Genomic DNA, 14073 nt, shown 5'->3' with positions numbered 1-14073 from the left:
CGGCAAAAGGGATGGCAGATAGACCAGAACTCTAGGAGCTAATTCAACAGAAGAATAAGGCTAAGTACTTTGAAAGACTAGGATGACATCTATGCACCCAAGTCAACACTAATCCCTTTAGGAAAGACAGTAAGGTTGCTTCCCCTTCTCCTAGAAATGCATATGTTCATCCTTTTCTCACACTTTGTTGCCTTTAGCAGCACTGCACTTGGCTAAATACACTGGCCTGGGGTCGGGGAAAGGGAAGATGCATGGACATTTGCCCCCAGGAGCCCCATCTACTCTACTCCCAGGCCCTTACCAGGGTTCATGGTGATGAAGATCCCACAGGACCACACCAGATTGATTTCAAAGCCCTCGAAATAGAAGCGGGTGAGGCCGGCAGCCAGGGCAGAAAGGATGGACAGGATCTGCTGGGCCACCACCGACAGCACCTCCACATTGATGCGGTTAAACTCATCAAAGCAGCCCCAGGCACCCGTCTGTAGTTGGGGGGAGGAGGGGCAGAGTTGCTGGGAGGAAGACAAGTGACCCCATGGCTAGGAACAGCAGCCTCTAAAATGAATGTGTGTGTGTGTGCAGCCTCTAAAATGAATGTGTGTGTGTGTGTGTGTGTGTGTGTGTTTCCATCAGATAGGAAGGATCTAGTCGTGGATAGGAAAGAGAGCAGGGTAGGAAACTTGTGGGTGTTGAGCGCCCCCAGCATGCACGACTTTACACGAGTTCTCTTACTGAATACTTACATAACCTTCTGATTTTGAAAATAAGCAAAGTGAAGCTCAGGGAAGCACAGGGACTTCCCCAGTTGTAAGAACTAACTGAGGCGATGCAGTGTTATCAGTTACAGGGCACTGAACCAGATCTGGGTTTCAGCTGATTTTCTGAAACTAAAAGATATGGAGGGGGCCTCCTGGCCAGGCTGGCAGGATGCTGACCTGAGCCAGGCCTGAGTACATCCGGCCCATGGATTTATAGTCCAGGCCCTCGGAGCAGTTGACCACGATGACGTATATGCCGAGGGCCTTGCCCAGGTCCTTGACTGTCTCAGTCTTCCCTGTGCCCGCGGGACCTTTGGGGGATCCGCCTCGATGAAGGTGCAGGGCCGTGGTCAGTGTCATGTAACACCTGTGAGTGGAGGACAGGATTCAGGCCAGACTCCTAGAAGCCTTGGCTCAGCACTCACTGCCCCCACCCCAAGCACCCTGTTCATTCCCCACAGTCGACCTGTCAGTTAGGGGGGTGATGACGAGCCGGCCAGAGTTACCCAGGTACTCATAACCATACTGGAACTGTGTGTTGGTCTGACGGATCATACAGTCATCGAGATCCTGGGAAACAGGGCAGAGTAAGAGAGAGGTGGGCATGGAGGGAGAGTCAGGGCTGTAGCTGAGAGGGGGGCTGGAAGCATCAGGGAGAAGACTGGAGGCTCCATTTAGAGTTGGAAGGAGGGATGGGTTTATAGCTCAAATGGAAACTGGCAATTGTACTGCACATGTCCAGCCCAGTCCATGGCAGCAGCTGCTGATCAAGGGACACCTAGAGTGGGCACTCCCTGGAAACATGCCTCTTGCCATTTCTGATGTGGCAGATCCAAGAGAGAGTTAACAGCTGGATTAGGTGGATGGGAGAGGACTGAGGGCTGGACTGAGATATTACTGTTTTTAGAGAACATGAATTTCATCAAAGCATCAGTATCGGGTTTAGGGTACGAGAATGGGAAGCTGGCCCTTCTGCACCTTCTCCCAGTAGAAGCGCAGTTGGCTGAGCCAGTCGAAGGAGCTGACATCCATGAGGCCACTCTTATAAAGCTTCTCCAGCACATCCCGGGCGTGGACTTCTATCGTCACCAGGGCCACAATTTTAAGGCGCATGATCTTGGTCAGGTTCCCCCTGATGGCCTCAGAGTACTTATTCAGTATTGACACCTGTGGAATGCAGCAGTGGAGAAGGCGGGCTGAGCCACCAAACCCTAATCGCCTTTGACCCAGCCTCGTTCTTCTTCCAGCTTTGATGCTGACCCCATCCCCACTGCAGTTCCTGACCCTCAACATCAGCCCAGGGAGACATACGTCTGATCCACCTGACCTCTCCTCACTGGACGCCTCCCATAATGCACCCGATTCTGACCCCTTCCCACCAGCTCATCGCTAATTCTCACTCCAATGGATCAGCCCCTCCTTCCAGTTCTGACGCCAGGCCCTTGTCATTCTGGTGGTATTTCCCCACCTGCTTTTTCTTCATGACCTTGAGGATCTTCTTGTCTGCCCGCTCCTTAGCTGTCAGCAGGCACTTGGTAACATCGGCCGTCCACTGGATCTGACTGGCGGTGATCACCATCTGGGGCACGTGTGGAGGCTCTATTCCAAAGACCCATCCCTGGCCACCCACACAGCCCAGCTCCCATATCCTGGCTCATTCGGGACCAGGTGCTTCTCCTCTCGATATGCTTGACCTGTTCTGGAGGGTGGGCACGGGCCTAAGTCAGGAGCTAAGAGTCCAGCATGCAGGCTTCTGGGTCACAGCCCAGAACAGGGGGCAGGACACCTGCCTTTGGGTGACTCCAGACTCTGTCTTTACACTGGCTGCTCCCTTGCAGATCTGTCCTTGTTCCCTCATTTCTACTGACCCCAGCTCACCTGGCCAGCCCACTCCTTCACCCACTTGTCCCTCTTGTTGAGAAACTTCTTGAGGGCCAGGCGGCAGTTCCGGAGAAGGTCCCGGAGGGTCACCCTCATGGTCCGCTCCACATCGCCAAGCCAGGACTGGGAGGAGATGAGAACAGGATGGCTTAGCCTTGGGGTCAGAGTAAAGAGTGCCCAGAGTGAAGGTGATTAGGAAGAAGGACCCTGGGGCTCTGGGGCCCAAGAGAAAAGCGGGAGCTGGGCAGTGGCTGGCTGAAGTCCCTGAGGGGGATGGAAGCCAGGGTCAGACAGACTTTCAGGAGAGCATGGTGGAGGTTAGAGTTTTAGGCATGGCAGGTGGGAGGCACAAAGTGACTAAGGCCCCTTCACAGAGATGGTCTCTCCTTATAGAGCCAGCAAAGTTAGAAGAATGAGCCTGCTTCTTAGACCCAGCTTACCTCCACAGGCCCTTCCAGAAGCACTGGGTGGAGGAAATCGATGTATTCACCATCACCCGAGAACATTCCCAATGCTTCCCATTTGCTGCCGGGTCCCCCAACCTGCAGAAACAGGAAGATGCGGAGCCCTTTGGGGGTCATTTCTGCTCCTCCCACCTCCCCCTCTATATTACCAGTTCTAGAAAGTTCTGTCCCAGATACCCAGAATCATTACTATCCTCCTCCTCTTGGAGCGGTATGGTCTCGGAGGCCGTGAACTCCCTGATGTCACCATCCCTCCCCCACCCTCCTCCCGTCGTGGCCACCTCCACCGACCTTCTGCATTCTCAGCAGTTTGATGTTGTCAAAGCATTTTTTGAGGTGTGGTTGCACAGCCTCCGGGTTGCGGGACTGGCCCAGAATCTCCAGGAGGTCATCATTGGACAAAAAGTAGAAGCGGGGGAAAATATGGCGCTTGGTCTCTAAATACATATCCAGGGACTTCTGGATGTCTTCAAGGATTGTGTTCATTTCTATCAATGTATCCAGGATGCCTGGGGAGGAGAACAGTGAGTGACATTGGTCGTGGCCCTTTTACCATTGCCCTGAGTAGATCTGGAGACTCCAACTACACCCACTTTGCCAGCTCGTGAATGCTGGGGTGCAGACTGCCATATGGTTTTTGGAAGCAGAGAAGTGTCCCCCAGTCACTCTTTTCCCATCCTTTTCATGAACTCATTATTAAGTGTTCATTATACACTATAGTACATATTATACATTATAATTAATTATGCATATGTGATTCCATTAATATAACAACATATCCCATCAGTCTCTTTCCACCAAAGAAGTGGGGGCTCTGCCAATCATCCCAAGAGCTTCTGAAAGTGAGAGACTGTTCTGCCCATAAACAATTCAGCAAGTTAAATCATTAGATTTAAATACACATCACATGTGCACAATGAAAAAGGTCCACCATCACTGGGACTGCCAGTGTTCCTCGTGATAGAGTGAAAAGAGTACTAGAGGAAATTCACCGGCAGTCCAGTGGTTAATACACTGAGCTTCCACTGCAGGGGGCATGGATTTAATCCCTAGTCATGGAAGTAAGATCTGCAAGCTACATGGTACAAAAAAAAAAATGCACCTGACTGGGAGGCAGATATGGCTCTTTCACTTATTAGCATGTCAGTTAACCTCAGGGAGGTTTTACCTCTTTGTAAAATAGAAGTAAGATCCACCTCAAAGAATAATTCAAGATATAAAATAAACTGTGTTCACATCTATAGGTTCTCAATAATGTTAGTTTCCTCCCAGAGTTAGATTTTGATTGGCTTATTCCCTGGTCTTCCCAGTTTCTGCTTCCCTGGTGGCTCAGAGGTTAAAGCGTCTGCCTGCAATGCAGGAGACCTGGGTTCGATCCCTGGGTAGGGAAGATCCCCTGGAGAAGGAAATGGCAACCCACTCCAGTATTCTAGCCTGGAGAATCCCATGGACGGAGGAGCCTGGCGGGCTACAATCCATGGGGTCACAAAGAGTCGGACACAACTGAGCAACTAACTTATGGATGCCCTAGAGTCTGAACTCCAAGGGGACCCTCAGGCCTTCAAGAACAGAGTCTACAAGCCATTAGAGCCTTTGAATGACCACCTGAGTAGCCCCTGGAGACCACAAGGAGACCTGGTAGCCGTAGACAACATGGGTTTATTCTGTGTGTTCAACCAAGAGAGTGTTGTTTTTATGGCTCTGCTTATACATTGTTCTAAAATGTAATTGTGTCAATTATCTCAAATATTATTAATAAAAATTTAAGTTCTCACTCAATTTTGCACATCCTAACGGAGAATGAGATGGCTGGATGGCATCACCGACTCTGTGGACATGAGTTTGAGTGTACTCCGGGAGTTGGTGATGGACAGGGAGGCCTGGCGTGCTGTGATTCATGGGGTCATGGAGAGTCGGACACGACTGAGCGACTGAACTGAATTGAACTGAACTGAATACTTACATATTATCAGAGTAATTGAAATAAAGTGGGGTTTTTTTTTTTATGTGTAGAGTTAAGGTTCTTGGAAAAATTTTTCAATTGTTAGATTGGCCCAGGCAAATAAACAGGTCTTCGGTATCCCCTGCCAAAACTCTTGTCACGCTACCTACCCACCCATCCATTGCCCAACCTGACTTTCTGGTTCTTTTCCCCTATTGACCACAAATAACCAGACCTCACCATGTATGCGTACATCTCCTCCTATCTCCTTACCCAATCCCTATGTCCACCAAAGTATCTACATTAAAGACTAGTTAATCTATTAATAATAAACCAATTAATGTCAAGGTAATAACAACAGCACCTAGTAACCAAAGATTTTTCTCTGTGCCATTTAATGGGATAAGTGCTTTATCTGTATTCTCATTTACCTACATCATCTCATTGAATGAACCACGTAGAGAAGAAGAGTGATTCCTTAATCAGAGGTTTTTGAGACACAGTGCTAATAACAGCACTACCTTTATGCTAGACACTGCACTGAGTGCTATACACTCCTTTATTATCCTCACAAAGACCCCAAGAAATAGCTATCATTAACCCCTCACTGTGGGAATTCCCTGGCAGCCCAGTGGTTAAGATTCCACGCTCCCAATGCTGGGGCCACGGGTTTGATCCCTGGTTGGGGAACTAAGATCCTACATCTTGCCTCTGGCAGGGCCAAAATAAAAAAAAGGTAAAATAAAATATGCTCCCCGCCCCTGACATACACACACATATACTACAGGCAAGGAAGCTGCAGTATGGAGGAAACAAGCTGCCTGAAGGCATGCAATCAGGAAGGCAGGATTTTGAACTCAAGTCTGTCTGATTTCATATTCCATACTCTTCACTGCTCTACTGTACTCTGCTCAAATATATGTTGAGTTTAATCTACAGAACTACTATGTAATGCTTAGGACAGTTGGGTACAATGGTCAGTCTTTCAGTAAATGAAGCATGTGGGGCCTTCCCTGGTGGCTCAGTGGTAAAGAATCCACCTGCCAATGCAGGAGACATGGGTTCGATCCTTGATCCAGTAAGATCCTACATGCCAAGGGGCAACTAAGCCTCTTCACCACAACTACTAAGCCTGTGCTCTAGAGTCAGGGAGCCACAGCTACTAAGCCCTCGCGCCTAAAGCCTATGCTACACAACAAGAAAGTAGCCCCTGCTCCCCACAACTAGAGAAAAGCCGTGCAGCAACAAAGATCTAGCATAGCCAAAAAAAATAAAATTCTTTTTAAAACTTAAAAACATAAAGCATGTGGCTAGAGGCTGTGTCAGGGCTCAGACCTGGATAGTGGGTGCTCCGGAGAGCATTGGGGTCCTTGTTCACCCGGTCCATAATGGCCTTCCAGTTGGCATTGACTTGGTCGAATAAGCCTGATTCATTGGGCAGCTGCTTCCGGATGTCCTCTCCCAGGAAGATGTTCTGAAGGGCCAATAAGGGGTGTGAGAGGCTGTTTCCCACACCCTCTTCACTCTCTGCTCCCTGTGCTTAGACCAGGAGAGACAATGAAAGAGAAGAGCTTCAGAACCAAAGGGTGAGGGGGTCCCTGGTGGCTCAGTGGTAAAGAATCCACCTGCCAACACCGGAGACATGAGTTTGGTCCCTGGTCTGGGAAGATCCCACTTTCCACCGAGTGACTGAGCCCGGGAGCTGTGACTATTGAGCCCAAGTGCCCTAGAGCCTATGCTCTGCAATAACAGAAGCTGCTGCAATGAGAAGCCTGAGCACCACAACGAGAGAGAAGCCCATGCAGCAGTGACAACCTAGCACAGCCAAAAATAAAAATAAAAAAAAGAACCAAAGGGATGTCTAGGTTCTAGAACCAAACTTTGGATTTGGGAGGCCAGGTATATGGGTTCAAGAAGAAAAATGGAAGGAGAGCAAAGGTTTTTCAAGGAGGAAGCTGACGATGAGAGGTAAGAACTCAGAGTCAGATGCTTAGGTCCTACATGAAAAGTGGCTTTAGAGGTGGGACAATGGGGCTGATAATAGGGCAACTATCTAGATCCTCTGCAAAGAAAGGAGCCAAAACAGGATGTAGGGAGAGCTCAGGCAGTGATCCTAACCTCGAGGTACATCCACTGACGCTGCACTGTGAGCACCATCTCAATCACTTCCAAGATGAGGGAGAGGCAGCGCTCCCAGTGGTCCACATCTTTCTCAAAGGCCTTGACAAAGCGAGATGCCTTCATGGTAGACAGAGCCACCTGGTTATCTTCCAGGGCCTGGAATACCTCTTCTGTCCCTCTGGGGTGAAACGTATCAGAATCACAGTCCATCCCCACCTGCCAAACCTGGTCCCCACTCCGCAGCCCAGGTCCCACAGCCCTGTCTACCTGAGTCGGTGATGGCCCTTATCCTTGTAGGGCACTATGTCAAGCTGAATCACATCCCAGGTCTTGGCAATGTTCTGTAATGCCTGTGGGGGGGCAGATCAATCAGGTATTTAGTCCCCAAGGGTAACAGGAGCTGGGAGGGACCCTCGGATCATGAAAAGCTGGAAGCCTTTGCTCCAGAAAGCTGAGGAAACAGGGGTGAATGGGAGAGGGCTCTGTCATACCAGTTCTATAGCCAGTTCTTTGGTGGCTGAGGCAGAGATCTCCCCAATTTTCTCTACATGCTGATCCATCCCAAGCTGCACGATCTGCTCCAAGGTGAAGCTTTCTGATTCCTGATCAAACTCACGTTGGACCTCATCCCTGACCTGATCCCAGTGCCTGTAGCCGGGACAAAAGGTCAGATCAGCTGGGGACAAAAAGTCAGCAGGGACTACTGGGAAGTGTGAGCATCGCTCCCTAGCTTTATTCCATTGGGATATTATGATTCCGTGCCTTTAATAATCCAAGATTCAACAGGTATTTCCTAAATAGGCTCTAAGATCCCATTTTAGGCACCGTGGGGAATACAGAGACTGAGCGGCTGACTCTAGAAAAGGAGTTCAGATGGATGATCGCAGGTTTACTAGAGATGAGGTGCTGGGCCAAGTGCTCTACATGAGGCATTTCATTTTCATGATCACTCTATAAATGTTATTCCATTTATAGGTGAAGAAATTGAGGCTTAGCGAGGTTAAATAACTTAAGCAAATTAAGTGGTTAGGTTATACTTAATCATATAATAGATATTAGTGAAGCACTGCCAAAAACATCATGCTAGAGGCAATATAAAAGAAGTAAAACTATTTACTCCTAAATGGATATACAAGTATTAAAACACTACATATGAAATAGTCTATGCTAGCCTCAACAGTTTCAAAGTCCTCCTCTATAACATGATAAGTTCCAGATGCATTAAAAGAATTAAACTTGGGAAACAAAATTATATGGTATGAGAAGAGAGTACGGAGATATGACATTGACAGCTCTGGGATCGGCGAGGGCCTCTCAAGGAAAAACCCTAAAAGACAAATGTTAGACTTTGGGCTACAAAATTCAGGCTTCTGTGGGACAGAAGACATAAAGTTGAGCTATGATAGACAACACAAATCGAGAGGACACAGAAGGGAAAGAGCCAAGAAGGCCAGAGAACCCAGAACAGTGTGACAGACAGGAGAAGGCCATGGGCTCTTGGGAAGCCTCCTTCAAGGTGTGTGTTGGTGGACAGAGAAGCAGAGTGAGGTGGGAACGCGATGGAGGGAACAACCGGAAGAACCAGGTGACCGCCAGGCCAGACCAGGGTGTGAGGGGCAGCCTTACCGCTCTCGAAGGGCGGGGTTTCGTAGGTCCGATATGAGCGGCATGGTCCTCTTGAACTGCTCTATTTTGGAGCGAGTGGTTTCAATAATTTCCCAGTTTCGGTCCTGAGCAAAAGCAAGAGACATCAGGAGACCTGTCCACCTTTGCAGCACAGCCTGCCTTCCTCAGTCGCCTGCCCGCGGCCCTCCACCCTTGCCTCACGCACCTTGTACTCTTTGGCCAGTCTAGTGAGGCGGCGAAACAGCCCATGGGCCATGGTCTCCATGGCCTCTGTCTGCAGGGTCAGGAACCGGCCAATCTTCCACTGGTTCCAGTTTTCCTCCCAGTCTCGGGTGATCTCCCAGACTTGCTGCAGCGCATCCAGCTCCTTTAGACCAGACGGGTGACAGAGTCAGATGACCCCCATCCTCCTTCTCCCTGACAAACGCCTCCTCTCATCCTCAGGAGATTTTCCCTCCCGGCAACACAGAGCTGCCTCCCCCTCAGTTCACACTTTTTTCTCCACTCTCTTGCTTTAAGAGTGCCTCAAGGAACAAGCACTTGAAAAGATCCTCAATGCCATTACTCAGTAGGGACAAGCAAATCAAAACCACAGGGAGATATTTCACACCCACCAGAGTGACTAGGGCCAAAAATAAAGGGAGAAGTGTTGACAAGGATGTGGAGAAATAGGAACCCTGGTACGCTGCTGGGGGAACGTAAAATGGTGCAGTTGCTATGGAAAACAGCTTGGAGGTTCCTCAAAAATTTAAACACAAAGTCACCATGTGATCAGCAATTCCACTCCTACGTCCATATCCATAGGAATTGGAAATGGGAACTCAAACATATGCAAGTACAGGCATAGTCAGAGCAACACTCTTTACAGTAGCTAAAAAGTGGAAACAACCCAAATGCCCATTGACAGGTTAATGGATAAACAAATGTGGTATATCCATACAATGGAATATTCAGTTCAGTTCAGTTCAGTTCAGTCGCTCAATCGTGTCCGACTCTCCACGACCCCATGAATCACAGCACGCCAGGCATCCCTGTCCATCACCAACTCCCGGAGTTCACTCAAACTCATGGCCACAGAGTCGGTGATGACATCCAGCCATCTCATTCTCTGTCGTCCCCTTCTCCTCCTGCCCCCAACCTTTCCCAGCATCAGAGTCTTTTCCAGTGAGTCAACTCGTCGCATGAGGTGGCCAAAGTACTGGAGTTTCAGCTTTAGCATCAGTCCTTCCAATGAACACCCAGGATTGATCTCCTTTAGAATGGACTGGTTAGATCTCCTTGCAGTACAAGCGTTTTATTCACCCATAAAAAGAAACAAGGTACCGACACATGCTTCAGCATGGATGATCCTTGAAAATATTAGACAAATGTAAGAAACCATACACAAAAGATCACATATTGCATGCTTCCATTTATACGGAATGTATAGAATAGGAAAAATCCATGTTCAGCTGACCATTAAAAACCATGAGGGTGAGGGACACCAACCCTCTATGCAGTGGAAAATCTGTGTATAACTTATAGTCCACCCTCTATATCTGTAGTTTATCTGTATCCACAGTTTCCCATCTGTGGATTCAACCATACATTGTGTACTATTATAGTATTTACTATTGTAAGACATCTATTTATAAGCGGACCTTATCATTTCAAACCCAGTGTTGTTTAAGGGTCAACTGTACATAGAAAGGAGAAGGCAATGGCAACCCACTCCAGTATTCTTGCCTGGAAGATTCCACGGACAGAGGAGCCTGGTAGGCTGCAGTCCATAGTATTGTAAGAGTCGGGCATGACCGAGCGACTTCACTTTCACTTTTCACTTTTGTGCATTGGAGAAAGAAATGGCAACCCACTCCATTATTCTTGCCTGGATAAACCCAGGGACAGAGGAGCCTGGTGGGTTGCCGTCTATGGGGTCGGACACGACTGAAGTGACTTAGCAGCAGCAGCAGTACATAGAAAATAGATTAATGGTTGACAGGGGCTGGGGGAGAGGGAACGGGGTGGGGTATGATTGCTAAAGCGTTTCTTTGGGGGGTGATGAAAATATTGTAGAATTATAAGTGATGGTTGTACAACATCGTGAATGTACCAAATGCCACTGAACTGTTCATTGTAAAATGGCTCTTTTGCTACCCAAGTTTTACCTCCATTTTTTAAAAAAGCTCCTTGTGCACCCATCTTCCTGGTCCCAGGTGTTTTTGAGGCCCATGGAACCCCTTCTCCTGCCTCCTACCCCCTCCCCTGGGTCACCATGAGGGCCTTCCTGGGCACACCACCTTCTCCAGGTTCTGCAGGTCCTTGGAGGCTGGTTGCTCGATCTTGAAGATGCCCAGGTTGGCACGGAGGATGTTTTCTTCCTCCCTCATGGCATTCAGCATGGCCCGCACATGGGCGATCTGCTCCAGGGCTGCCTGGTGCCCCACATTGCTGGTGAAGGGGCCTGTGGGGAGTCCAAGGTGAGGTTCAGATTCTCACTAAAGGCCAAGGTCCTCTGAAAGGCCATTGTGGCTCACCTACTTCTTTGTGTATAAATCTCACTTCTCTCCTCCCACGAGAGAAGGAAAACAAGAGGGGACCCATTGAAAAGAATGCATTGAAACTACTATCTGTGGCTGGAGAGTCAGTAATGAGTGAGATGAAAAGTTGGTGTAAGAAAACTGGAGACGTGAGCAGGGCTGCTCCCTTCCAGCCAAAACTCAGTGACAACAGGTGTATCACTGACAGCAGTGTCTGGCTCTTTCCCTTGTTTGGCACTTTTCTGGGACCCATACTTTGAAAGACTGGGTCAAGACAAGGGAAAAGCAGAAGGAAAGGTTGCAAGAAGGGTACCTTTGCCTTCAAATTCTTCCAGAAGATTGTGTGCTTTCTTCTTGAAGTCATCAGCTGAGTGAATGAGGCCTGTCTTGAACTTCTCCTTGTGTTTCTTCAGCATCTGTTCACTGTCCAACAGTGTTTGCTGGAAGGCAACCCATTCCCCACCGAGACTGTCCAGCATTTCCAGCACCTGGGGACATCACAAAGGGGAAGGTGGCCCACAGAGCTCTTCCTGTCCCACCAACTCCCAGAAGAACTCTTTTCCAATCCTCTAGACCAGAGTCTGTGGCCAAGTTCCAAGCTCTTGGGCAACAAGGCCCAAAGAGATCGAGCAGTTGCTGGGCCTGAAAGAAATCCCCCAGCTGACCTGAAAGAACACACGAGTTAACTTTGGCTCTCAGAGGCTCTGGCACCTTGCGCCTTCTCCCCCACTCACTTCTCTGCTCTCCCTCCTGACAGCCAAGGCCTGGGGCTGGGACGGGCTGCTGGAACTCACATTGTCCTGGACTGGTACTTCGTACTTCTCAAGGATGGCAAATTGCTCATGTATGGGAGGGATCTGGGTTTCCATGATGGGCAGTTCGTGCTGCAGGGTCTCCATGAGTTGCAAACTGACCCCCAGTTCCTCCAGGGTCTGGGGAGGGTGGCTGATTCTGCAGGCAGGGGAAGGGAGAGAGGGTCGGTGGGAAAGCCAGGCCTACTCTCCCCAACCGGTGGCCTGAGCCAGTGTGCCCCCGCCCAACGATGGCCCGTCCTCATACTTCTCCGAGTTCTCCTGCAGGTAGGTGTGCAGCTCCAGGAGCCGCCTGGCCGCCATCTCCTTGAGCAGGGTCGTGAACTTGTTCTGCCACTCGTTGCAGTGCTGTACCAGTGAGAACTTGAGGTGCGAGCAGTCCAGGAGCACAAACTGGATGTTCAGGACCGTCTCCTCCTTTTGCACATTATTAGCCACCTCTGTGTAGCTGAAAGGGCCCACACATCCCTGCTAGGATGGCTTTTCCTTGGCAGACGTGCTGGGCGCCCAGACTGGATGGTATTTTCTGCCCACCGAACATCCTTCTGTGCCCAGGTGTTCCCCACTTCAACCTGCCCAGGGCAAACTGCTGTGATGGTGTCATTTTCCCTTCACTGCTTTCAGATTCCTTGGTCTGATTTCAAGGCACAGAGACCCAGGCTGAGTTCACACAGTCATGCTCACTAGCTCTGTGCCCTCAGGCAGGTTATTTAACGGCTCTGAGCCTCAGTCTCCTCATCTGTCATGGCAAAGAGAACAGAACCCACCCTGTGAGGCTTTGGAGAAGATGACAATGTGGCTGCTGCACATAATGCCCTCCACTGACTTCCTTCCTGGATGCTCACTATTTGGTGAACATGCTCTCCCTGCCCATCTCTGCCTGTTGGCATCCTGCTGCTGCTGCTAAGTCACTTCAGTCGTGTCCGACTCTGTGTGACCCCATAGACAGAAGACCACCAGGCTCCACCGTCCCTGGGCCAGCCCAAAAGTCACTCCTTTCAACCACGTCCTTCCTCCTCTAACATCCCAGGTTGCACATTCTCTCACCTTCCACTGAACCGCCCAGCACCTTGCATGCCTCACCCACAGCGCTGATCACAGGGAAGCTGATATAAGAGCAATTAGCATGTTAGCCCATGCAGGCTTCAGAGTTCACACAGTGCTTACACATGTACTTAATAACCTCACAACCTTATGCGGTCGATAGTATAACACTGATTTCACAGAAAACTGAGGCCCAGAGAATGAGAGGAACCGACCTAAGATTATATGGCTGGTAAATGGTGAAGACGGGATTTCAACATTCCTCAAGACTCCACAGCCACTGCTCTGTCAGCAATTTTGTATCTTTCCCACTGCACCAGAGCCCTTGGGAGAAGAAAACTTGCTCTTTTTTATTATTCTTCATGACCCATAAGACAATGGTGGTTTTTGAACAAATGAATGAATGACTAGAGGACAAAGAGATGAGGGTTCAGATTAGAATTTAAGAATCTTCTTCGGGACTTCCATGGTGGTCCAGTAGTTAAGAATCTGCCTTCCAATGCAGGGGACGTGGGTTCAATCCCTGGTCAGAGAACTAAGATCATGTGTGCTACGGAGCAACTAAACCCACGTGCCAAAACAAGAGAAAGCCCATGTGCTGAAAGAAGGTGAAGCCCAAAATAAGTAAATTAAATAAATAAATTTTTAAAAATAGAATCTTCTTCAATTTAACTCCTGTCTGCATTTTTAAAATGAAACTATTCACATCTCTTACCTTTCAGATCCTTAGCATCTCTCCTCTTCCAGCGGGATCCTATGGCACTCCCCACAACAGCAACTTTTCCCTTAAATCTTTTTTATTTTTTGGTAAAAAGTCTTTTATTTTTGACAACTCTTTAGGGTTTTTTAAAATTAATTTACTTATAATTGGAGGATAATTGCTTTATAGGGTTTTTAAGTTACTAA

The 14073-nt window shown here is 48.8% G+C and overlaps 1 protein-coding gene across 3 annotated transcripts in view; it reads right to left on the bottom strand.

Annotated features, from left to right (window-relative positions):
- DNAH2 (dynein axonemal heavy chain 2) overlaps positions 1–14073 on the bottom strand; it is a 107667-nt gene that overhangs the window by 47633 nt on the left and 45961 nt on the right. For all 3 annotated transcript variants that reach the window (XR_008683255.1, XM_055406074.2, XM_055406127.1), the window contains exons 21-38: positions 12371–12571; positions 12106–12262; positions 11625–11799; positions 11072–11235; positions 8998–9159; positions 8793–8896; positions 7658–7814; positions 7434–7516; positions 7164–7344; positions 6381–6519; positions 3395–3612; positions 3080–3181; positions 2637–2762; positions 2227–2337; positions 1737–1925; positions 1225–1328; positions 936–1125; positions 302–482 (exon numbers count right to left, since the gene is read on the bottom strand). Coding sequence is in view for 2 of the 3 variants with exons in the window: in XM_055406074.2 (XP_055262049.1) it covers positions 302–482; positions 936–1125; positions 1225–1328; positions 1737–1925; positions 2227–2337; positions 2637–2762; positions 3080–3181; positions 3395–3612; positions 6381–6519; positions 7164–7344; positions 7434–7516; positions 7658–7814; positions 8793–8896; positions 8998–9159; positions 11072–11235; positions 11625–11799; positions 12106–12262; positions 12371–12571 (2744 nt within the window). In the remaining variant the exon portion in view is untranslated. The remainder of the gene's footprint in view (positions 1–301; positions 483–935; positions 1126–1224; positions 1329–1736; positions 1926–2226; positions 2338–2636; positions 2763–3079; positions 3182–3394; positions 3613–6380; positions 6520–7163; positions 7345–7433; positions 7517–7657; positions 7815–8792; positions 8897–8997; positions 9160–11071; positions 11236–11624; positions 11800–12105; positions 12263–12370; positions 12572–14073) is intronic.

The sequence above is a fragment of the Moschus berezovskii genome, chromosome 20 (genome assembly GCF_049115385.1).
Source record: "Moschus berezovskii isolate FMDL1 chromosome 20, NW_MosBer_1.0, whole genome shotgun sequence".
In the NCBI taxonomy this organism is placed as follows: Eukaryota; Metazoa; Chordata; class Mammalia; order Artiodactyla; family Moschidae; genus Moschus; species Moschus berezovskii.
This window is presented reverse-complemented; position numbering and strand designations above follow the sequence as displayed.